The sequence below is a fragment of the Onychomys torridus genome, chromosome 4, assembly GCF_903995425.1.
Source record: "Onychomys torridus chromosome 4, mOncTor1.1, whole genome shotgun sequence".
NCBI lineage: Eukaryota > Metazoa > Chordata > Mammalia > Rodentia > Cricetidae > Onychomys > Onychomys torridus.
Genome location: NC_050446.1, coordinates 49,366,780 through 49,392,360, shown reverse-complemented (window position 1 = coordinate 49,392,360; position 25,581 = coordinate 49,366,780). Strand labels below are relative to the sequence as shown.

The following is a 25,581-nucleotide window of genomic DNA, read 5'->3' as shown; positions in this document are numbered from 1 at the left end:
ACACTGCCAGTCTATAAAAACATGACGCCAGTTTGTTTTATTTAGTGCTAAACCTTCCAGTTTGTAAAAACAAGGCCGACACGGAGCCTGACATGAGGCAGGGGAAATAATTAGCTCTCATTTTCTCAGCCTCCTATTTCCTTCTCCCCGCTGTGCTCTCTTTCCACTAAACCACCACATGTCAGTCGAAATGGGAGGCAATTAGTGGGCTCATTTCAGTCCCCACAACTGTGCTGAAAAGAAAGTATTTATGATGGCACAATGAACAGCTGAAAGATTAAATAACATTTGCCTTTTGAAAAGAAAATGACTTCTAGCTAAATGGGCAATTTTTGATTATTCTCAAACAAGCTTAGAGTAGTTGGTTTTTAAAATACAAGAAAGGAAAATGAGTCATTTTTAGGTGAAAGAATCAAATAAAACTTGACACAGTAATGCAAATAACTGATGTTTTATTGCAAAATATGTAAATGTGTTATACCCTTAACAATGGCTCGTGTCTAAGGTCAGGGCAGACCGGTGCCAAGTAGACACCAGTGGAGAGAAGGGTGTTGGATCGCCTTTTGGGGGGTTGTTATTGGAGTTGTGTATGAAAAGGGACCTTAGGGATATAAAGCAGAAGAAATCCAGTGAGACCCGCTTTCAGAGGGCGCTTATGCTCAAGTGTCTAAGGTGGTTCGGATGTTAGTTAATAGGCTCAGAAAGGGCTTTAAAAAACTGTATTTAAAATTGGAAGGTAGTTGTCTTGTTAAAAAAAGAATAGTTTTGCTATTGACTTGCAATGTTTAATTAGGAATGTTCTGTGTTGGACTGGGTTTCTTAATGAATATAGTGACCTGATTTAACCAAGTGTTCATCAGAGTCTTTCAACACTGAGATATTTGTTGCCTTTACACTTTTACTCTGGACCCTCAGAATATAAAGACGGCTACCTGCTAAGTTGTTCTCCTAGCCCATGATTCTAGGGGTGGTGGGAAACGGGAGATTTCTGGAAAAGCCCCGACCTGGGAATAAGCATCATTTGAGCCATTTTCCATCCAAACTCCAATGTCCAAGCTTGGTAGAGTGTCTTGTGTCTTTGCATTCTAGTGCCTTGAATTTTATTGTAACTCATCCGTCTGCTTTTTGTTTTTTGTTTTTCTTTTTAGTTCATTATTCTCAAGGCCTGTAAGTCTCAATACAAAACTGACCAGCAGTACACAGGGGCTTCTAAAAGCAAAGACCATACCCACAACTCTACCTACCATCTAGGAATCACCAACTCTGCCGGCCCCAGAGGGTTTCAATAGACAGGTGCAAATTTAGATCCTCCCCCCCTCCCCGTCTCCATGAGTCTGTTTTTACTTCTCACAAATCTAAATCCTGCCTTTTGCTTCACACAATATGGTTAGTGTGAGATAACGTGAGTCGGTGTTGATTCAGGAGACAGGCGACCATGGCTTCATTGAAAGGCCTAGAGCTGTCTCCGAGCTAACAAAATCCTGATAAACAGCATGGACATGTCTGTAATTTATTTAAGCCCATGTTTGCTCCCATGTGCTACATCGCTCTCTGCTATTTTTGAAGGTTTCATTATCCCGAGGAAGAGTAAGTACGATCCCATAGTGTGCTAGAGGCAGCTCCCCTCAGCTGACTCTCACATCTCTTCCCAGCCAAGTTCAGTGATGTCAGGTTGGTAACCTGAAATCAGTCATGGTAGACATATTTACATCACCCAAATCTGGAAAGTGCCACCTAGCATCCCTGGCATATACAAGCGGCTGTCAAGTCATCAGCGGGCACGTGCTGAGCACTGTACCCTGTTCATCTCTAGCGCTATAGGCGGCTATCCAACCCATTGGACAGAGCACACTGCCATACTCTGTAATTAGAAATCAGCAGTGACTTATAAAACTGTAACTGCATTTGCTTCTGTGCCGTCAATTAAAACTCATTTTTCTTTCTCTTTTTAAAAGACTGCTTTATGGCAGTTTGATTGACATGTTAAAGCTGGACATATTTAATGTGAATAGCTGGACCAAACTGGAAACCACCACTGCAGCCTGTGGATCCCTGGCCATCACCTCTCAAGTTTCCTCCAGCTTTTGCTTTCTTTCTTCTTGTTAATTTTGTGATACAAACACATAAAGATTCCCCTTCCTAGCCAGTCGGTGGTGGCGCATGCCTTTAATCCCAGCACTCGGGAGGCAGAGGCAGGTGGATCTTTGAGAGTTTGAGGCCAGCCTGGTCTACAGAGCGAGTTCCAGGACAGCCAGGGCTACACAGTGAAACTCTATCTTCAAAAAACAAAAGAAAAAGAAAAAGAAAAAAAAAAAAGATTTCCCCTTTCCTGTGAAATTTTAAGCTCCAATTCAGTAATGTTAACTACGACACTGTGCCACACTATGGCTCTCTAGGACTTACTCCCTTTGCAAATCAAGCCTCGTATGGCTTGGCTAATCCTTCCCAGTTTCCTCCTCCCCAAAACCTGTATCTAGAATTCTACTGCTGCAAGCTTCAATACCTAGGTACACGTACAAAGACACGTCTGTGTGCCTCGCCCCTCCTCCATGGCTGATCACGGGGAATGAACTTCCTTCTACTGAATTTATAATACGTCCAATAACCGTCAGAGTAGAAAAAAGCTCTGCTCTCAGCTATTCTGGAATCGACAGAGGCATTGGCTTTATGCATGCTTACAGAATCCTTTTCTTGAGGCCCTGTTATTTTAGCTATTTTTATCTATCCACTTACAAAAATTACATAATAGTAAAAAAAAAAAAAAACAACAAAAAAACCCTATTTGACAGTTTCCGATATTTATAGTATTCTGAGAAAGGGTCTGGTGATTCAATTCAGTTCATTAAATGCAACATTTTATAAGTATTCTAATAAAGGCCTCAGTACAATACAAGTGAGAGGCAGAGGTAGACGGGTTTTTGGTCAATAGATAAGGTCCGGAGGGGTAGGATATGGCACTGCTTCTGTGGTGGCTGAGAAGCAGCCAGGTTCGCACAGGACAGGACTTAGGGAGGAAGAGGAAGAAAGTCAGGGAGAGTCCTCCAGAGATAGCCAACCTCCTGAAGAACATTGCCAATCTGCCTCAAAATCCTCCTTAATTTCTCCTCCTGGGCCTCTAGGAGAGGTCTTCTGTCTCCTCAGAAAACCCCTCCAAAGTAAATCCGAAGTGATGGCCATGTGGTGAGGGTTCCTTGACCTGGACCCAGTTCCCTGTTGGGAAATGCTGGGAGACAGGAGGTGATGTTTCTGCTAGGGCAAGGGATGAGTGCAGGCCTGCCGGAACACAGCCCTGTCATGTTTCCTCTGTCTTACTGGGGACAGGGACAGATAAGGACTCCGGGATGGAGTGTGACAGTTTGGCACTCACAAGCAATGACGTCCTGCTGCTCCTGCTTCACTACGCTTTTGCATTTTCATGACACAAAGTCCCAGAAGAGCTTGGTGAGAAAAGTACTGGGTGATTTGATAGTTTATCCCTTGGCAAATTGAGCATCAATACTCCTGACTGGTGAGCTGATCAGAGACATAATAATAAACTCTATGCAGCTGAATATTTTAATAAAAAGGGTGGTTGCTGCCCTGGGGAGTGCTCGGAGCTGCCTGAGTTTCTAGAAGCCCCTTTCCTTTGTACCAAGCCAAAGGCTTTACAGCACAAAACACAAGGAATTTTCCCCACAAAACAGAACTTGCCAGAGTATAAATATTAACTGATTAAAATCCAACTGATCACCCATGCATGTTCTCGGAGGGGATGATGGCACTTTCCAGAAGGAGGCCGTGGCTGGAGCTGCCCCTTATTAGGTGGAGGCTCTGGACAAGGCACTTCAGCTCTCTCCATGGTTTCCTCCTGGAAAGGCTAATACAGGCTGCTGTTCCCTATCATGCTGAGTTGAAAAGATGGCATTAAATATGTCTGCAAAGTGTCTGTTGGAAGTATGATGTGGTAATAGGTATCAGAGGAATTAGAGTTATTTCCTGCTTCTCACATGGGAGACACTCAGGCTCAGGAAGACCCGATTTCAAGCAGTTTGACTGTCATAATTTCTATAGATGTGTATGTGTGTGTGTGTGTGTGTGTGTGTGTGTATGTGTGTGTGTGTATTATTTAAATAAATAATTAACTGTGCTCTTTAGGAAGGGTCACATAGTGCGGCAGTTCTCAACCAATGGGTCGAGACCTCCACAAGGATCACACACCAGATATTTACATTACAATTCATAACAGTAGCAAAGTTACAGTTATGAAGTAGCAACACAGTAATTTTTCTGGTTGGGGTCAGCACAACATGAGGAGCTGTATTAAAAGACTGCAGCATCAGGAAGGTTGAGAAGCACTGAAATAGAGTAAGGCCATTCTCGTCTGAGTATCACCACTGGCACAGGTTTGCTTGCTCCCTCCCTGTCAGGTTGTTTTAGGACAGGAAATGAAAAAGGACATTTTGCTTGTGGGAGGAAGCCTGGGTTGTGCACGGTGCTGAAGCCTGGAAGATCCTGGATCTCCAGAAGGGGCAGTAATAAATACAAAGATCATGGGCCGGGTGTCAGGCAGCCATCTTGGCTCCTGGGAAGGCGTACACATTCAGACATGGATGGGTTCCTAAGGTTCTTTGACTCAGCCTCATACCATAAACCATGTGGTGGGAAACAGCAGCTAACAAAAGTAATTTCATCCAAATTCTTAGGATACAAGTTGACCTCTTCCAACGCAAGGGTTTTCCCTCTGCAGCTATTTGTACATAAAAATCACATTTTAATTTTTCTTCTTGGTAGGCCTCAAGCTATTGAGATGGCATAACACTTGAAATAACCTCAGCAGGCTCATGTTTGGGACACTTTTTCCTTAGTTGGTGGTTCTCTCTCTCTCTCTCTCTCTCTCTCTCTCTCTCTCTCTCTCAAAAGATCTATCTATCTGTCTGTCTGTCTGTCTGTCTGTCTATCTATTTATCTATTGTATGAGTGCTCTATCTGCATGTATGCCTTTATGCCAGAAGAGGGCATCAGGCTCCATTACAGATGGTTGTGAGCCACCATGTGGTTGCTGGGAATTGAACTCAGGACCTCTGGAAGAGCAGCCAGTGCTCTTAACCTCTGAGCCATTGCTCTAGCCCCAGTGGTTCTCTTCTGGAAAGCTGTGGAATGTCTAGGAGGTGGGGTCTAATTGGTGGAAGAAGGTCACTAGGGGTGGGCCTTTGAAGGCTCTATTTGGCCTCTTGTTCCCATCATGCTCTCTGCTTCCTGGTCTACCATGATGTCAGCATCCTCTACCACAAGCTCCCTGCTAAGAACTGAATTGCTGCATATGCCCTCTCTGCCTCAGAGGTCTGAAATCCTCTGAAACCATGGTCCAAAATGCAGCTGTCTTCTCTTAAGTCGTTTCTGCCGGGCATTTGGTTATAGCAATGTAAAGGTGACTAAACCACTTCTGGGTAGAGTTACTCAATACTCCTTCTCAAAGGCAAGGAGAAAAGGCCGTCTTTATTTTCATGAAAGGAATCTGCTGTGGGACGTTCTGTATGTTAAATGTGTTGCTCTGATTGGTTAATAAATAAAACCCTGATTGGCCAGTAGCCAGGCAGGAAGTATAGGTGGCCCAAGGAGAGAGGAGAATTCTGGGAAGTGGAAGGCAGAGGCAGAGAGACGCTGCTAGCCGCCCCCATGACAAGCAACATGTAAAGATAACCAGTAAGCCACAAGCCACGTGACAACTTATAGATTAATAGAAATGGGTTGATTTAAGATAGAAGAACAATTAACAGGAAGCCCGCCACAGCCATACAGTTTATAAGTAATATAAGTCTCTGTGTGTTTACTTGGTTGGGTCTGAGCAGCTGCAGAACTGGTGGGTGAGAGAGATTTGTCCTGACTGTGGGCCAGGCAGGACTGGAGAAAACTCCAGCTACAGGAATCCCTTTCACACATTATTTCCAGTGGCTCCTGTTAGAGCATCCTTCTCATTTTACCTGTGGAAGAAAAAGTGACAAGAAGCAAAGGGTCTGGGGAGGAGGTCAGAAGGTCAGAATCCCAAGGTTTCTTGGGAGTTTTTTTTTTTTTTTTTTTTTTTTCCTAGTCTTGGAGTGGTTGCAAAGGTGGGTTTATGTGAACCCGGTTAACTGTGATTTTGAGGAAGTCTTTTTTTTTTTTTTTTTTTTTTTAAATGGGCTCTACTCTACCTTTAATGGGTCAAGGTAATAAGACTTTTATAAAACTTCTCATATGAACTATAATTTTCATTCAAAGCATGCTTATGAAGAAGTGTTTTGTTATTTAGGGTGTAGCGTGCCGTAATGGAGTACTGTAGAACTAGACAGTAATCTATTCTGTGACTGTTTTATTTGAGTTTAGAGATGGCTAAATGACTTAGCACATATACAATAAAAACAAAAACTAGGCCATCATTTTTGGCCCTATATGTTACCACCCCATCCCAGGCTAGTCACATACTTTTCGTGTTATCTGTTCCTTAATCAATGATGATAATACTGTGTCTTGTGCATCTGACGAAAATGCCAGGGGACTGATGAGATGGCATTCATAAAATATTTAAGATTTTCAGAAAGTCTCTAGATGGGTTTTATTCATCATATCCAGGTAACTATTTTGTGGTGGTCCAATCAACCTCTTCAAGCTCCAGTTCAAAATGGGGGCCTTCTCCAAAGCATTTCCTGATTGACCCCATGCCAGTTGCTTCCTTCTGCTTTTAGCATCCTGGCATGGCACCCACACAATAGGGCTTCCTTTTGATCTGTCACTCCATAACACCATCCGTCCAGCTGCTCGGTTAGAAACCTTTGTCCCAGACCTGGCTCCTCTCTTTCTTCCTTTTCATCCCATCTCCTGTGAGGGTTAAGTCTCACCAGTTCTTCTCAGTGTGTCCCACTTGGTCCTCATCACTTGATTTTTGTTTTGGGTCCCCCCCCCCCCAAAAAAAAAAAACCCAGAGTTTATCTGTGTAACAGCCCTGGCTATCTTGGAACTTGCTTTGTAGATCAAACTGCCCTAGAACTCACAGATAGCCTCTGCCTCCCGAGTGCTGGGATTAAGGGTGTGCTCATCACTTTTAACTTGCTTCTCCTCTTGACTCACAGTTCTTCCCCACACTGGCCTGGCCCTTCCTGGATTCACCCTCCCCCACTACTGAGCAATGTTTTAAAAACACAAACTGGCTCTTACCTGCTCTGTTTGAAACCCTTTGGTTCCTTAGCTTGGCACAATAAATGGGTCCTTTGTGTTCAGCAGCCCCTCTCTGGCCTTAACTCTAACCACACCACTTCCCTGCTCTTTGTGAGTCTTCCCAAGAGGAAAAGACTTGAGTCAGGTCCATGGAAACGAGCCCAAGGGGAGCTTCCTGTGTTTGCCTCGCTTCATGTATACTGGTCCCTCTGCCTTCCACACCCTCTTCCTACCAAACAAATCCCAGGGGTTCTAAACTTCGGATTTTAGCATCATTTTACCAAGGAGACTTTAAGACCACCTCTCACTTCTTTCTCATCCACAAGCAGATACGTATCCAGCGTGTGTGCATAGCCTGATGTATGTGGTATTGGAAAGTTTCATCGTTCTGTACCACAGCCACTCACTGATCTGGTCTGTTTCCTCAAGATGCTATGGGTTCCTTGTTAGCTAAGACTGTGCTTTCTGACTTTGTATTCTGAGCATTTAGCATAAATCCAGGCATACAGTTATCCTCAGTAACTGTTAGCTGAAGGAATGGGTAGAATGATGATTCTGGGTAGGTGACCAAGGACAGCAGATTATAGAAAGTTGTACTTAGCCCAGAACTTAAAAGGTCCATATTATTATGGTAAAAAAAAAAAAGGTCACTGTATTTATTCTCAAATCTCTTTATAGCTTCTGAGTTTTACTAAAAAATATTTTTCAGATTTCCACATTAATAAGTACATATTTTTACTAACTGAAAACATTTTCTTGTTTGACAATGTCTCTCCCTACAAATCATAAAAAGGGTTACAGTAAAGAAAGCTTACAGCTCATCATGGATTTGAGGATATTAAGGAAGGTGGATAGTAACATACACCTTGTTTGCCACTGGACAGACCCGAGTGTGCAGCACGGTTGGAAGGTCCTTCAGTGCTGCCAGAGAGGGAGGCACTTGATTCTACCCTCATTCTTTCTGCTTCTAACAAGAGCAAACGGACAGGAATTTGCAGAAGAACAGCCCTCCCTTATTTACATGTATGGCAGAGGAGAGGACACACAGAGTCCCTTTCCCCAAGCTTTAGCGCATCAATATGTTCCAGTGATGTAGGCAGAACAGTCCCTGGCAGGTGTCCAGAAAGAGTAGCTTTAGAAGTTCCAGGTGAAACCCGACCCTCATAACCTACAGTCATCCCCAATTCCCCAGGTCAAGGTCCTGGGACTGGCTTGAAAAATGCAAGGTTTTTAAGCAATGGCCTGGAGACCAGCCAGGCCTGTGCAGCCCTTCACCAGCCACAAGCTACAGTGGGAGAAGTTAATGTAAGTCCCTTGACTCCTCAAAGCAAAAGTACAAGTTATATGGTAGTTAAAAACAGGCCGGGGTTAGCAAGATGGCCCAGCAGTTTTGAGCATTTGCTCTTTTTCCAGAGGACCTGAATTCGATTCCCAGCAGCCATACCAGGTGGTTCACAAACTTCTGTAACTTCAGCTCCAGGGAACACCCTCTTCTAGACTCTAAGGGTCCCCGCATTCACATGCATGTGCACACACACACACACACACACACACAGACACACACAGACACACACACAGACACACAGAGACACACACACATACACACACACACACCATAAACAAACAAAACCCAACCCTAAATCAAACAAATTCTTAATTCAGCTACTTTCTGGCTATGTAACCCTAGGAAGGCAAGGTATTTAACCCCTCAGAGTCTCGGTGTCCACATCTGCAAATTAGGGAAGAGCCACATTTATATGCTAGCACTCTGATGACTCATCTTCCTTGTCAGCTTGACTGGATTTAGAAATCATCTAGGAGGCATCCTCTGGGTCTCTGGGTATGTCTATGAAGGCATTTCCAGAGAGATTTAACAGAGGAGGGAAAACCCACCCTCAGTGTGGGGGCACGACATCCCACAGGCAGGGCTCCCAGAAGGAATGACAAGTGCAAGCATTAGTTTCTCTGATTCCTGAGTGTGGATATAATGTGGCTAGCCGTGTCACTCGGTCATATCTTCCCCGACGTGATGGACTATATCCCTTCTTAAACCGCAAACCCAGATAAGCCTTCTTCCTTACGTGGCTTCTATCAAGATTCCCTCGCAGCAATGAGAAAAGGTAATTCAAACAAATACTCTTTGCATGACGCATAATAATTAATAGAACCTATTAGCTGTTTACAGTAATCTGAAGTAACACAAGCCCACAGGCTGCCTCATGGAATGAATATGCAGGTCAAATGCCCTGCTGTCCTACTGGAGCTGAAATTCCGGATCTTCACTTTGTCTCCATTCCCTTCTCTGTGTGGTTTCATTCTTCCTTTCCTCAAGAGCCAGGAGCCAGAGAGCAGAGTGAGCAATCACCAAAACTCATGCTGCCTGTGTTTTTCTGTGTTTTGCTCTGTGTGCCCTTGAGCGTTTGGGTGGTCTCCCCCAGTATTCTTTACTGACAGAAATTACACATTTCTTAGATCGGATTCCAGAGGACATTGGCAACCTGTCAGCTAGGTTCTCTTCTACGAAGTCTTCAGTCCACACTTTTATTCCGAATCCTGTTACCAGGTGGTTAGGGCTGGTGTATAAAACCGCTGAGTTACAGATTGAAACTACCCAAAACATTTGAACCGTTACCTGCGGGCCAGTTCCTGGCTTCAAGTGAAAACCAAAAACAAGTTCAAGGTTCACAATCTTTTCCTCGTTTTCTTCAGGCTCCCCTCCTGAATCCTAAAATAGAAAAGCAGATATTTATCAGAGATGAGGTTCTCACCTTGATTTCTCATGGAGAGCAGGTATTTCTCTTTACCCCTGCCACAGGGAAGAGACCCCCAGGGCCCTGCTGCTCGACCCACACTTGCTGGCTAGTACCGCTCCTGGTTCTGACTGTTAAGGGGTCCCTAGTCCTGAAACCCTTGCCTGTACTTCTGCAGTTCTGCTAGCTCCTGGTGCTAACAGGTTTTTCCATTCTAATCTCTGATTGAACTTTTATTACTAGATTATGATACAAGTTGTAACTAATGGCTGAAAACAAGAGAAATGACAGAGCTTTGAGATTGATTGATTCAATGATTTCTCTTATGCTGTTCTGTTCAGTGTCACTGGCATAGTTTTCTGGATGCATCTGGCATTGTGCATTTCATTCTAGAAGCACATTTTACACTGGATGCAGAAGGAGAGGTTCAAAATGCTCAAGGTATTTATACACTCTTTCCAGAGAAGAAATCTGCAGCTTCTCCAGTGTATGTAGGCTGAGAGACCAAAGGCTGAGAGATGGAAAGCCATGGCTGTTGGTGGACTAGTACAGCTCTGGGTATTACCTACAAGTATTTGCTAATTTTATAATGAAGCCTGCCAGGTACCCTTAGGCTATATTTGCAACAGTATGTTACGTACAGCAGTCCCTCTTGATTCAGAGTTTTCTTCCCCATCTTTTCAGTTACTTGTAGTCAACTCTGGTCCAAAATGTTAAATAAAAGTTATAGAAATAAACAACTCGCAAGTTTTTAAAATAACTTTTAAAATAAGTAAACTGTTATACTTATTTTATTACTGGTTATTGTTAATATCTCACTGGGCCCAGTTTATATATTAAACTCTATCACTGGCCTGTTTGCACAGGAAAAAGCAGTATACATAGGGATGGGCGCTAATCTCAGTTCCAGGCATCTGCAGGGGCTGCTGGGATGCATTCCCATGGATAAGGAGGGGACTGGTGTTTAATGTTCTATTTAAATAACACCCCTCCACCCCTCCACCCCTCCACTCCTCCACCCCAGGGTAAGTGGCGACCCAGAGCTCTGGTGTGTGGCTTCCTTTAGCAACTTAAAGGGTAGAGAAAGGCCTCTAGAACCAGGCATGAGACCAGAGGCCTTCCCCTACAACATTAGTGATGGGTACTGTTCTTATCATGAATGTGTTGTTAATATTTCAAAGTGTGCAGAACAAACATGTAATCTGTACAGATCACAGTCCTTAAAGAGTCTTTTGTTGGACAGATGTAATTAAATTTCACTTCAAACAGCAGCTCCAGACTCAGCAAACTCGGGTGTGGATGTGGCAGGTGCCTAGGCCAATAAAAGCAGCCAGCTTTCAGTGAGGAAACCTCACTTACCTTAATTAGTGGTGGGAAGTGAAACAGGTTCAGGTAATCGTGGGCTAGCTTCTCAATAGCTGACTGTAAGGACAAAGTCACGTAACTTTATTAATGATTTGAAGATACCAAAGGGGATTACAATTACTGAGCATTCAAAAAAAAAGACTCTTTGTGTGGTTTATAGACTGTCTTGGGGATGTTAACATCTATCACTAGTTGAGCCTATGTCTGATTGTCAAAGTAAAGGTGGTAGTTTGCCATCATTGAAAGGGCAGGAAACTACTTTAGAGATGGTAAACCGTGGCCCATCCAACTCCTGTCCCCACAGGAAAGGCCTGCTAGGACCCTACTGCTTGGGCCACACTTCCAGTCAACTTAGCTTCTGGTTGCAACTATGAGGGATTCCTTGGTCCTGAAGTCCCTGCCCACACTTCTCCTGGTGCCAGCCTGTAGGCAATCTCCAGCCCACCAGACCTAAGCCTATACTCCTACTTAACCAACAGATGCCAAATGCGCAAATCTGTGCAAAAAAAAAAAGGAAGGAAGGAAAGAAAGAAAACGAAAATCCAGGACAATGTGTCTTCTCCAAAAATTACTGATCACAAAATAAGGACCTGTGGTGGTTTGAAAGAAAATGGTCCCCAAAGGGAGTGTCACGATCAGGAGGTGTGACTTTGTTGAAGGAAGTGTGTCACTGTGGGGGTGGGCTTTGAGGTCTCTTTTTCTCAAGCTTCCCTCGGTGTGACAGTTCAGTGGACTTCCTGTTGCCTGTAAGAAGTAACACTCTCAGCTCCAGAACCACATCTGCCTGCATTCAGTCATGTTCCCCGTCATGATGACAATGGGCTGAACCTCTGAAACTGTAAGCTGACACCCCAATGAAATGCTTTCTTTATGAGAGTTGCCGTAGCCATGGTGTCTCTTCACAGCAATGAAGACCCTAACAGGACCCCAGAGGGAGTGGCCTCAAAGAACTCCCAAATAATTCAAGAGAATGATTAAAACTATGTTCAGACAACTCAAGGCAAAATCCAAGAAATGAATGAAATAGGGAGCCAATATAGATATAAAATATAATTCAATTAAAAAACGAATGAGGAAAAGCCAAATTGAAATGATGTTGGAAATGAAACACTCAATAAGCCAGACAGCGATGTTAAACCTCAGAGTAAGCAATACATAGAGCTGTCCTTCAAACCTGAGCTGGGTAGGGCAAGTTAATGCTCCAGTGTTTAGCATATGACTGTCCTGGAGGAATTGGGAACGTAACTGGGCACAGGAGTGGACCATCAAAGCCATTAGGAAGGCTGCAGCCTCTGCCTGAACCAGCAAGGAATACTAAGAATCATAGAGAAGACAGTTTAGATCAGTGGTTCTCAACCTGTGGGTTAAGACCCCTTTTATGGCAGTGGGGGAGGAGGAAGGGGGGGAGGGGGAGGGTGTCAAATGACCCTTTTGCAGGGATCACATATTGGATATCCTGCATATCAGATATTTACATTACAATTTATAACAGTAGCAAAATTATAGTTATGAAGTAGCAATGAAAATAATTTTATGGTTGGGGTCACCACATCATGAGGAGCTGTATTAAAGGGCCGAAACATCAGGAAGGGTGAGGACCGCTGCTCTAGATGATGCGGCTTGGTGTATTAATCAGCTATTACTCAGCTTTTCTGGGAACTTGTCATGTACAGACTAAGAATCCCAAACTAGGAAAACTAGATGTATTTTTTTTTAAAAAAGTGAAATGAAACCACCAACAATGTAAGGAACACTTATGGGACACCTAGTTCTGTTCCAGATGTTGGCTCCTTCCCAGGAGGCTCATGGGAGAAGGCAGATGACAGGCTCTGAGGGAGGGACCCCAGACAGAGAAACGATGGTGGCTGTCCTGCGCCAGATTGTAGTTTTATCGCCTCCTCTTAGGTTGAGAGACTCAGAATACACAATGACTGTGCCTTCTTCAGTGACAGAACAGGGAAAGAGGACAGCTTCCCACCAGCAGTGTGTGCAGGTGGGCAGCAGACACTTTCAGCAGGGACCAGGAGAGCACCTCTGATGTGGAATGTCCATGGCTCTCATCCAAAGGTTCAGGTCGAAGCCCACTCATGCCAATGGCCCCACGAGTACACACAGCACCAGTTAGAAGTTCCCACCCCTCTTTCTTCATCTCTTCCTCTCATGGACATTTGTTTTCTTGAGGCAGGGTGTCTCCCTGCCTGGGGGCTCAGCCAGTAGGCTGGTTGGCTTTGGGGCCTCAGGCACCTCCCTGTCTTTGCTTCCCAGCACTAGGTTACACATGCACAGCACCATGCCTGGAATGTTGCAGCTTTTTACTCGGGTTCTGGGAATTGAACTCATGTCCTCATGCCTGTATGGCAAGCACTTTACCTTCTAAGCTAATTTCCTCTGTCCTGGATTACTTTTTAATGGGGTAAAATTCACATACCATAAAAGTGGCTATTTCCAAGTGTTTCCTTCAGCAGCATCTACTTCCTTCACAGGGTTATGCAGCCCTTTCCTCTCCAGTGTGTCCCAAACTTTCCATCAGCCCAAGGGACTCTGACACTCATGAAACAATCACTCCCCTCCTTGTCAAACCCACTGGCAACCACAACACTTACTCTGTTGGAATAATCTTTTTGTACACTGTGATGTGTCTCTGTCCTTCCTCATCCGCCTAAGGCACCTTTTGACTGGCTTAATAAAGAGCTCAATGGCCAATAGCTAGGCAGGAGAGGATAGGTGGGACTTCCGGGGAGAGAGAGGAACTCTGGGAAAGAATCTGGCATGCCAGCCAGACATGGAGGAAGTCAGATGTGCGGTACTGAGCCATGCGGCAAAATGTAGATTAATATAAATGGGTTAATTTAAGTTTGAAGAGCAGGTTGTGAACAAGCCTAGCTAAGGCCAGGCTTTCATAATTAATAAAAAGTCTCCAAGTGTCATTATTTGGGAGCTGGTCCAAAGAAAGATTCGTTATAATATTCTATCTCCGTGGTATGCTATTCTGGATACGTTATATACACAGAATACCAGTGTGGCCCTTTTGTGTCTGGCTTTTCCCATAAGCATCCTTTCCAGGCTCATTCATGCTGCAGCATGTCTGCATCCCACTATGTGCTCCTTCATCAACAGCTCAGCTGGCCTCCTTTGTTCTCCATTCCCATTTCTGCTAAGGAGTCAGGCAGGCCTTATTTCTTGCTGTTTTAAACTTCCTATCTGGAGCTTCAAACCCAGCCTCTACAGAAGTCAAGTTTTAACATGTCAGTTCTCAATGCTCTCCAGCTCTGGTCATATCCAGATACCCAGCCTGAAGCTGGAAGCAGTCCAGGGGCTGGGCCTCCCTCCCTGCACTTGAGCCATCCCAGGTATGCTCCAGCCTTCCACTTCCACCAGATCAGCGAACCATCCACTGCTCCTCTGAACCGCTCCTTCCATTCTCTTTGGCCCGTCAATCCCATCCCAATGGACATCTCCTGTTCTATCCCCCCCCACCCCCAGATCCAGTTCAAATCCCCCTTCATCCTCTATCACTATCTCTCTGCCTCTCTCCACTGGCCAAGGTCCTTTTCTTCCAACTGCTTGTAAGAAGTTGTGCACATATGTTCTATCTCTTCTCTGGGATGTAAATTCCTTTAGGGCAGGGTGATTCTTTGAATTTCCACAGGCCCAGTCTTGCAAGCAGACATGACTGAACTTGATGAGCCATAAATAGGAAGCTGGGACATGTCTAATGACACTAACCAGCACGGATGGGACAGTTCTGTTGTCCCAGCTGAGTCTAGGAATATTTAAACCACTTCTGATTTGGTAAAGTACCACAGCTTGCAACTCCCTTCCCCTTTGGCTAACCCTTGAGGAAAGCTGGTAAAGACAGAAGAGGGTAAGAGTGGGTGGGAGCATCTTACTTGGCATCTACTGCACAGGACAAGGTTTACACAATGTCTCTTTTAGAGCTCAGACACCTCCATACTGAGGAAAGTCATTTTTCCTGCAGTGGCACACCTAAGCCAGGAGAGATTAGGTTCGCTGCCAGCTTTTGCAGTGGATGTTCATGCGTGTGTCTTCTTGTCCACCTTGTAGGGGGAGAACATCACAATCCTGCTTTGTCTTGCTCTCTGGTGGATGAGTGCCCAGCTATTGTCCCAAGGTCGCTGAGACACTGCAGACATGGTTCTTACAAGGGTCTGGGGTCTCTGGAACAACGTGAAGGCTGGTTCTCTTTGGACTTTAGTGGGACAGCCATAGAGAAGCTAAGGTGAGGTGCTCGGAGTAAAGGGGGGCTGTGGAGGTGTGGATTTCGGTGAGAAGCTCTCATCATTATTTATTCCCTCCTCCCTTTCTAATCTGTATAAATCCCTCCATTCATCCATCCTATTTTGTGGGAGACCAGCTCCCACATTTATTTACCCCAGGGACTCTTGAGGAATGAGGGATAAGAGATTTAGATAGAAATAAAGAGGGGAGAGAAACAGAGAGAAAATACAAGACAGCCTTGGGTGGGCCTGGATCCTTATCTACTGGCCCAGAACTTCATTCCAAAGAGCTTTTTATAACAATGCCAAGGGGTGGGGTAAAAGACCTCCCCCTTGTTAGATACAGCCAAGTGTAGACCCTTACAAACACCTGGTACTCAGGCCCATGGTCCAATCAATCTTTTATGCAGTCCTGCTGTGTACAGCCACTAGGAAACATAGATGGGCTGCAACACTATTTGGTTTTGCAGGAGGGATAGGTAACAGTATTAGCTCAGATATAGCTCAGGCTGGTCTTGAACTTGTGGTTCTCCTTCCAGGACCATGATCCTACCCTCTGTAAGGTCTCTTGATACTGATCTCCCACAACATCATCCCACAGATGTTTGCACCTGTTACTATGTTTGAGTAGCTATCCGAAAAGCCAAACAAAGAGCTCCAGTTCCTGGGTGGCTGTTTAATTAATTAATTAAATGTATTCAGTGCTTGGTACAGAACTTGTGTATACAACCTCAGGGATATACAGCCAGCCCCGGCCGTGAACTGGGTTAAATTGGAGAAAGAATGGCAACAACCAGGAAAACAGGGTTAGTCTGAAACTTTTCCAGACTTAAGTTTGGGGGCGTGTTAGGATTTCTGGAGCTACTTCAGGCTTTGGACGGGCACATAGGGTCTGTGGCTGGACAATGACTGCACACGTCACACATCCTCCTGTGACTTAGATGGTGGTAGTGGCTTTGAGTTCACTTGGGCTGTGCACAAGCTCCAGGCTCCTTAAGGACTTCTCATGAAAGTCTGGCCTCTCCAGCTTTAAGTGGGCTAAATGGCCTCCTGCTAGTCCCAGGTCGGGTAGCTGTTCTCTGGGTATCACCCTACCTTAGTTAGTCCTCTGGCCTGCTAAGCTTCCTCGGGCCTTTCCTCTGGCCCTGTTTCTTCTCCCTTACACACCTCCAGTGCTACTCTTTCCCCTGGCTAATGTTCCTTGTCCTGAGCCTTCACGACTTCCTTCTAGAAGCCTGCCCTCAGCCCGGCCCCGTCTCCTGTGCAGCATCTCTCTCAGGTGTTATTGTGCGCAGAATCATATACACCATTTTCTCCCTAGACTAGAGGCTTCTTGGAGGTACAGGGGTGTTACACCATTGTGCCCAGTTAACTGCTGTGGGGTTTTGAGGTGGGAACAGGGGCGGCACAGGTGTGGCAGCTAGTTTGGGATAAGCCTGGAGGCATTTCAGCACCTAAGGTCCCACACTGGGATGCTTTCTTTCTATTTGCTAACACGTGACCCCAGCACATGCTCAGTTGATTTATCCATGCTCTCCCACCAGGTACCTTAAAATGAATGATGTGGCCCCTGGAGACGATGCCCATGTCTTTCAAATCTTCCTCATCCAGAAGCAGCAACCGCTTGCCTGTGATGTTGTTTTCCTTAAACAAGCTTGCATAGCTACTCATTTCTACCGACGAGTCCCCTGGGGGAGGATGGCAGAAGGCAGGAAACGAGGCTGAATCATAGCCCAACCAAGTCAACTCCAGAAATAAGAAGGGAATTTATTCCACTTGCCTTTTCTGACGAGCTGCTGGACCCAAAAATACTGCGAAGAGAAGACACACATGGTTCGGGAGGGTCACATATGGGTAGTAGTCATTCTCAACAAGAAAACCGTGTCCAATGGATTCAGATGTCTCTAACTTAGCCACAAGGGGAGGATGAAAGAGTCCTCTTTGTAGTTTAAAGCCGCAAGCTTTCAAATTGGAGATATTCCTCCCGTGGGGAGCATTGGGAAGTTGAGAGAGTTCCTTGGGAGAGAGCTTACGCCTCTCATACAGGCGATCCTATAATGACTTTTCCATTTACATGTGCAGCTAGTGACTGCCACAAGACTTGTTTCAGGAACTGTATGAGTAACAAGGACCACACATCAGTGGACAGAGAGATGGACAGAATGAGGACCCCCACTAGGCCAAGTTTGGCCATGGCAGCCAGTTGGAGGGCATGCAAAAGATGGTACTTCCTGTGTCGAGTGAGATGGTTACACCAGGGGTCCCCTTGTTCTTGTTACGTCATTTGACACCTGTTTACTGGTGGCCTAACATTCCTTTGGTGAAGACACACAGAGAAGAGACCAGTCTCAGCCACTCTGGTTCCCTGGGTCCCTTGACAATGGACTTTTAGCTGAATGGCACGGGAGCCACTTAACCTTGCCGCAAAGACAGAATATAGCTCCTAGAAGTCAGTTCTTTCAAATCAATTTCCTTTCAAAGGGGATGGACCACCCTTGTAGCTGGGGAGAAAGCAATTATGTACAGGGCCAGGGCTTGCAAGAGGCTCGGCTTCTAGGGTTCAAGGAGTGGAGAGAAACAGGAAGCTGAGACCCAGCTTCTTTACTTGGTGGGGCCCATGCCGCTGCCTAATGCTGAAGGAATCTTACTTCAGACAAATAGAAAGGGGCAGAGGGAACATGCCCCAGCCCCACACCAGGCTGAGGTCTAGAACAGGTCTCCTGGAATTCCTAATCATGACTCTTTTCCTTGAGATGCCCTGGGGGGGGGGGGGTGTCTGTCTCCCTAGGATGGAGCCCATCCTTGCTAGGGCTAGCTGGCATTTCATCTTTATTTTCTTCTTCATTTAATGATGCCCTTGAGCTTGTAAAATGGACTGGCACAGGGCCCTAAAGTCTCTCCTCAGCAAGTCCTCAAAATGGTTTTGCTGTTAAGGAAGCAGATAGGGAGACAGAACTGGCTACCTGGGATTGCTCCTCAGGGAGTCTATCCAGAGCTGCGTGTAGCCTTCCTGTGGAGTTAAGCATCCTGCCTCCTGGGATGTAAGATTATGGGGTGCACTCTGTCCCTTCCTCCTGGGGAAGCCAGGGTAAGGAAGGCAGCTAGGCATCTTGTCATTTAATGAGCAGGCCTGAGGTGAGAGAAGACACATGTGGGGAGCTCCAGCCAGCCACTGTCTCTCTCCTCCATGCTCAAGTCTGCCGCTGGTGATGTAGGAAAGTTCAAGAATTGAATATTTTTTCGAGTATGTGTATTTGGCATCCTGAATCATAGCTTTTATCTTGCTATTGGTATTACTATATTCAGGAATATATATATATATATATATATATATATATATATATATATATATATATATATCACACTCCATATACATACTCTATAAGTATGTATATAGAGTATTTGTATATATATTATATAATGTAGTTTTTATTTTGCTATTGTACTACTATATTCTGGAATATTTATATATATACTCCATATATATGTATATATTATATAATATAGTATAGCTTTTATCTTGCTATTGGTACTACTATATTCTGGAGTATTTCTATATATACTCCATACATATGTATATATGTATATATATTATATAATATAGTATAGCTTTTATTTTGCTATTGGTATTACTATATTTTGGAATATTTAATATATATACTCCATATATGTGTATATGTATTTATATTATAGAATGTAGTATAGCTTTTAGCTTGCTATCAGTACTACTATATTCTGGAGTATTTTCACAGCAAGTTAAGAAGATGGAACCCTAATAAGATTTGAAGAGCTGGTTGCTTTTGCTGTTGAGTCCTTATTTTCAATCACTGTTATGTTATTTATTTATGCAAAAAGGGGAGTTGGTTAACTTCTGCTAGTCAGACCCAGCTCTCTCTAACTGCACTTGCAAACTTGTGGACACATCCGCCGGCTTCCTGCCCAGATCCCATGAGGCACTACCAGAAGCGGCTTACCACATCGTCTTCAGTCCATGCACCGATCTCAAAGGAAGGCAGCAGCTGCGTGGAAGACACGAAGGAAATGAAAAAGGGAAGCAATATTATCCTCGCTTTTTTGGTTTGTTGCCTCGTCTGTCTCAGCTCTCCTGCAGCCCTGGCTTCCTCAGGTGGGCTAGGTTGAGAGAAAGACAGTCCCCTCACCCTTCAGAGGAGGTTCTCAGTGTCCAAGGATGCTGAGCCCCACAGCCAATTTGCAAATCAGCTCCTGGTAACAATCCATTGTACCTTACAAGCTGTTTTAAGGGTGACTTGGTACAACATGGTGTAGTCTTCTTTGGCATGGGGCTTGGCAGGAACGGCTGTACATCGCACAGCAGGGCCTTGGAATCAAGGCCTTCCTGACATTCACCAGCTATCAGAGCGGCCTTGGAATTCTCGGCCAGCAGTAGGATAACAGTGTAATTTACCATCAGAAATTCCAAAACAACCCTAAGTAACCAGGTGACTTATTTTGCCTGTTCTCACAGGGGTTCCTGGGCTTAAACATCCCCATTGTGTGGGTGAGGCGGGACCTGTCCTAAGGCTCCTGGGTTCAGAGTTGCTCTAACACCGACTAACACTTCCCTGTCCGGGACACGTATGCAATGGGACTTGCAGAACACTCCAGCCAGCACAGCCCAGTAAGGGCTGAATAGCAAACACTTCCATAACTTGAAAAGGCTTGTGTCCCACCGTTCTAGCCAACAGCTTCAACTAGCTTGACTTGTCAAGATGGTTATTCATGATTCATGAAAGAATATACCACAGTATCACCCAGCTTCTGTAACAGTCTTTTTCTGTGAACAAACTGGGAAAAAAAATTCGATGGGGGTAGGTAGGATCTAAACACTTTTTATATATGTATGAAATTTTCAAAGAACAATAAAAAGAAAGAAAAAAGTTGAATTTAGTTGCTTTTACTGCTAGTGTGATAATCTGATGGTGGCTAAGTTAATCCTTCCAATTTAGAAATACTTATTGTACAACCATAAGCTCAAACTGCTAGGAAAGGCAGAGTCCCTATAAAGAATTTCATTAGAACTGAGCAAAACATCTGTGGATTATATTTGAGAGAGGCCACTTTTATCATGTTCTTTTTTGTTGTTGTTGTTGTTGTTGTTACTAATGCTCAATACTTGGTACATTTCATGTGCACATGCATATTTGCATGTATGTGGGTACATGCAAGTATGTATATGAGGGCCAAAGAACAACCTTGGGTGTCTGTCATTCCTCAGGTACTACTGACTGGCCTAGAGCTCACCGATCAGTCTGGGCTGGCTGACCAGTGAGTGCCAGAGACCTATCTGCCTGGTTGCCCCCGGTACTGGCTTCTTATGTATCTTCTGGGACTTGAACTCAGGTCCTCATGTACACAAAGCAAGCATTTTACCAACCAAGTTTCTCTCTCTAGCCCCACCTGTGTAAGTTTTATCATACTAGCTTATAGAATGAATACAATTATAGAATGAAGGATGCACGTATTCAGTTGCCAAATTATTTGGCAGTCTGCTCAGTGTTGATAGGCATACAGAGAGCAATGTTTCCTAGCAGATGATAGGGGAGTGGGGGCAAGTGGCTTGAGCTGAGGATTGCAGGCCCTGGGGAGAAAGAGAAGGTGCAGAAGAACAGCTAGGTAAGATACTGGCCATGGGGATGGAGTGGGTGTGGCCTGCTCACTTAACTGGAGCACAGGATGCAGTGAAATTGTGTTGGAGGAAAAAGAAAAAGAAGCCAATTCTGGGTGTGGCCGAGCAGGTTTTTATTATTTTAAACCCTACTGTTTAAAATAAACATGGATGTGCAGACTCTGAGTACTATGTCTAGGTTGCAAGGACATAAAGCAATGCTTGAGTCAGTCATATTCTCCACATACGCTGCCACCACCCATGCGCTTCCTTCCTCTGAAACACGCGTGCTACGAAGGAGTCACCAGCACGCCCACCTGCTTTAATAATGTGGGCGAGTGACTCAAGGAAGCTGATCTAGAGTGGATGGCAATCAAAGAAAGGACCTGGCAAGCTTCACTTCTTCGTAGGGCAGCTGGATACGGCTGCAGAAACAAGCCATCCCTTTTGCCCACCATGGATACAAATGTGAAGTAAGAGACATCGAGACGCCATACAGAAGTACTGCTCTGCATTAAGGATGGTCTCCACAGGATGTCAGTGCATGTGTGATGTGGTGTATGTGTGTGTGAATGTGATGTAGGTGTGTGTGTGTGTGTGTGTGTGTGTGTGTGTGTGTGTGTGAATGTGATGTAGGTGTGTGTGTGTGAATGTGATGTGAGGTGTGTGTGTGTGTGTGTGTGTGTGTGTGTGTGTGAATGTGATGTAGGTGTGTGTGTGTGTGTGTGAATGTGATGTGAGGTGTGTGTGTGTGTGTGTGTGTGTGTGTGAATGTGATGTGGGTGTGTGTATGTGTGTGTGAATGTAATGTGGTGTGTGTGTGTGTGTGTGTGTGTGAATGTGATGTGAGGTGTGTATGTGTGTGTGTGTGAATGTGATGTGAGGTGTGTGTGTGTGTGTGTGTGTGTGTGTGAATGTGATGTAGGTGTGTGTGTGTGTGTGTGTGTGTGTGTGAATGTAATGTGGGGTGTGTATGTGTGTATGTGTGTGTGTGGTGTTTTGACTTTTACATAATTTCCATATGTGCTAACAAAACTGAGGAACAAGTATTTCCTGAATAAAGATTATAAATGAAATCACCAACATCTTCGGTTTCAATGTGCAAAGGACAGCAGAGTTCCTGCCGCTCGCTCCGTGGCTGGCTCGTCAACATTACGCCACAGGGAGACCTGAGCTCTGCCTGCAGCCCGCTCCCTCCAGCAGGAGCCTGCAGATGTTTGCACAGATCAGTGGAAGGAGGGCTGGGACCAGGCGCTGCTGCTGCAAGACGGTTTGAATTTGGCAAGACAGGGGCTAAGAGTTAATGATCTCCGGCCACACAGAGGCTCACCATCTCCTTCATGTTTCCTGTACCTTGTTAACATATCAGTGCATCTGCTGTAGATGAGTTCTAAGCCTTTGTTTTCTTTGGGAATAAAAAAAAAAAAATCCCTCATGACTGGCCATCACTTTAGTAATTCATTATTTATACTCCAGCAGACTTCAGGGGAGCAAAGCTGGCACTCGTGTGTGTGACACGGATTTCTTCAAAGGATGTTGGGATCCAGTCTAACAAAGATCTTATGTACACAGCAACACATAACAAAGGGCTTTACTGTCAAAACGTTTATTGCAAAATGGAGTCTTAGAACAAAGGAAAGCAGAGAGAGTTCACATCAGAATGAAATGTGTGACACCAGCTTGGATTTCTGAATACATCGTGGACTCAGTGCTGGAATATCAAATTCCAACTACGAAGTCGGCAACTGAACAGTCTTACCACACAGGAGCGCAGTTTAATCTTCCGTACAAACATTATACATGGCATTTGGCATAAGACTTGCTCAGAATAACATTGCGGTAGAGTGAAGGGAGAAGATGGCTATGAAATGCAGCACTGATGCCACCTATTAAAAGCTCAAACTCAGGGAGAGCAATGTTTTCTAATGGTCGTCTTTTCAGAGTGCAAAAGCAGTGTGTCGCGTCGGAATTAAGAGTATTCTGCACACGCTATGAAACAGCTGTGTCAGTACCTGAACTCTACTTTGAAATCACTAACCCCATGCCAGCAAGTTTCTCACACAAGCAACAGAGTGCCCACAAAGTTGGGCACTGAGAACACAGGGCCTGTCCCCGATTTCCTGATAGACAGAGATTTTTTTTTTTTTTTTTTAAATCACAGAATGCTGTACCCAGAGCGGGCAACGCTCTGTCCAGCAGGGTGGAGCTCCTGTGGCTGCACTTACAGTCTACGCAGGAAAACGGTCTTTCTCCAAAGCAGCAGACGGTGCCTGATTATAGAAAGAATCACACCTACTGTGTTTGTGGTCTCGACTAGTTACACAAGGCTGCCCACATCTAATGTGACAAAAGTCGTCGTTTTTAAAAGTACCACTAGGTTTTAAAACCATCTTTCATAAAATTCTTAGCCCTCTAATGAAAACTGGAGTAATATACGTACATAGTAACTTGAAGGGGAAATGGGTCTGGGTCTCTCCTAAACATCCCTTCCTCTAGCCCTTTTGGTTTGGATGGGGATCAAGGCTGAATACCTCAGCTGGTGTTTAAAGTGTTTAAATTCACTGCATTTTTTTTATAAGTTACTGGTTAAAAAAACAAAAACAAACCAAAAGCAGTCCTCTGTATTCTCAGAGCATCAAAAGCAGTGTGTTGTCGTGTGTGTGTGTGTGTGTGTGTGTGTGTGTGTCTGTGTGTGTGTGTGTTTGTGTATTGTGTATGTGTGTGTGTGTATGTGTATGTGTGTGTGTATGTGTATGTGTGAGTGTGTGTGTATATGTGTGTGTCTGTGTGTGTATTGTGTATGTGTGTGTGTGTATGTGTGTGTGTATGTGTATGTGTGTGTGTTTGTGTATGTGTGTGTATTGTGTATGTGTATTGTGTGTGTGTGTGTGTGTGTGTGTGTGTGTGTGTGTGTGTGTGTGTGTACCTTCAACCTTATCCCGATGACGATTTGTGGAACAATAAAAATGCGATTTTGCTTTAAAAAAAAAGAAAGAATTTCCTGTAAATGACTGCAGAATGACAGTCTCCACCAGGGCTGTACTACGGTGGAGTCACCTTAATGGGGCAGCGCCCCTCCCCCAGGTGGATGCAGTTATTTCACGGGGCTCCTACCAGCAACCGTGAGGGGGGAGATGAAATCATTTCCACAAACAGGGTTCTGAGAAAAAGCTACAACTTCCTAAAATGCCGGAGGCGTCATTATCGTTCTGAGAAGGCTTGGGTAATCTTGTTTGGGGGAGACGTAGAGGTGGAATAGCAGATGTGTAAGGCTTGCCAAACTTCACAGTGGGGACGGACGATGCCATGGGGATTTGGGGTGGAAATCTTTGCAAGGTGGGACTGTCCCTGGCAAGCAGGATGCCACCAGGCTAGGTAGGAAACTGGCCGGTCAAGGTGACATTACCTCTCAGCTAAGAACCACCATAGGTGTCCTCAAATTCTACATGCTCAGCTTTACGAATAAAGAAAGGGAAAATGTGATGTGTTCAGTCATCTGGCTGACAATCGTTACCACAATCTAGAGTTCTAATTTTCATTCCAAACCTTTACATTTTTCAGGATTTCTTTAACTTTTGAATTGTGCTCCTTTGTAAGGTCACTGGAATAAAATCTAACACTGACAGCCTGTCATTTCAAAAACTGATCTAAAAAGTGAGTTTGAGCTATATTAGAAATTCTGCATGTGGCTAATAGGCATTTCTTTATAAAATTAATTAAATCTAAAGCTGTCTAGTAATTGTTATGGATGGTGTAAGAACTCTATAGGCTTCTGTTTAGGTGAGTCAGATCTCAGGTACATTTGAGTGTGTCGTTGCCCCCCCCCCCCCCCCCAACAGGGTTTCTCTGTGTAACAGCCCTGGCTGTCCTGGAGCTCACTCTGTAGATCAGGCTGGCCTCGAACTCCCAGGGAAAAGACAGCAGTTAAGAGCTGGAAGAAATACGTCTGGTAATGGTAAACCAAGATTTGATATAGAATCCAGTAACTTTTCCCTAGTATCACTATCTGGCTGATTTTGAATGCACTAAAATTTTTAGATAGAATATGGATTAGGTATTGATTTAGGAAATAACATTATCTCCATGCCATTCCTATATTCTAAACCAACTCCTGATTAGTGGGTGGTGAGGTGTGTGTTCTTCCGTCTAAGGCAGAGCTTGCTACTCACAGAGATCCCTTCACCTGCCGTGGCTTTGCACAAATGGTACCCATCAGCCAGGCCTTTTCTGACCACACTTTGAAGACCTCTCCTGCCAGCCTCCCCATCCTTCCTTGCGTCAATCTCCAGCCTGCACTTAAAATCAAAACATTCTCTGATGTATGCTTTACTAACTGCCCACTCTTGCTCACTAGCATGCATGCTTGAGTACAAATGCTGTCATCCAGCTGTTTTCTAGAACTCGGTAGACACCAGGGTCCCACTGAATACTG

The 25,581-nt window shown here is 44.6% G+C and overlaps 1 protein-coding gene across 1 annotated transcript in view; it reads right to left on the bottom strand.

The window, feature by feature from the left end:
- Nucleotides 1-25,581, bottom strand: part of Map3k20 (mitogen-activated protein kinase kinase kinase 20) — a 163,708-nt gene that overhangs the window by 18,279 nt on the left and 119,848 nt on the right. The window contains exons 12-16 of the mRNA XM_036185844.1: nucleotides 19,498-19,542; nucleotides 17,304-17,334; nucleotides 17,072-17,211; nucleotides 11,280-11,342; nucleotides 9,803-9,895 (exon numbers count right to left, since the gene is read on the bottom strand). Coding sequence (XP_036041737.1) covers nucleotides 9,803-9,895; nucleotides 11,280-11,342; nucleotides 17,072-17,211; nucleotides 17,304-17,334; nucleotides 19,498-19,542 — 372 coding nt within the window. The remainder of the gene's footprint in view (nucleotides 1-9,802; nucleotides 9,896-11,279; nucleotides 11,343-17,071; nucleotides 17,212-17,303; nucleotides 17,335-19,497; nucleotides 19,543-25,581) is intronic.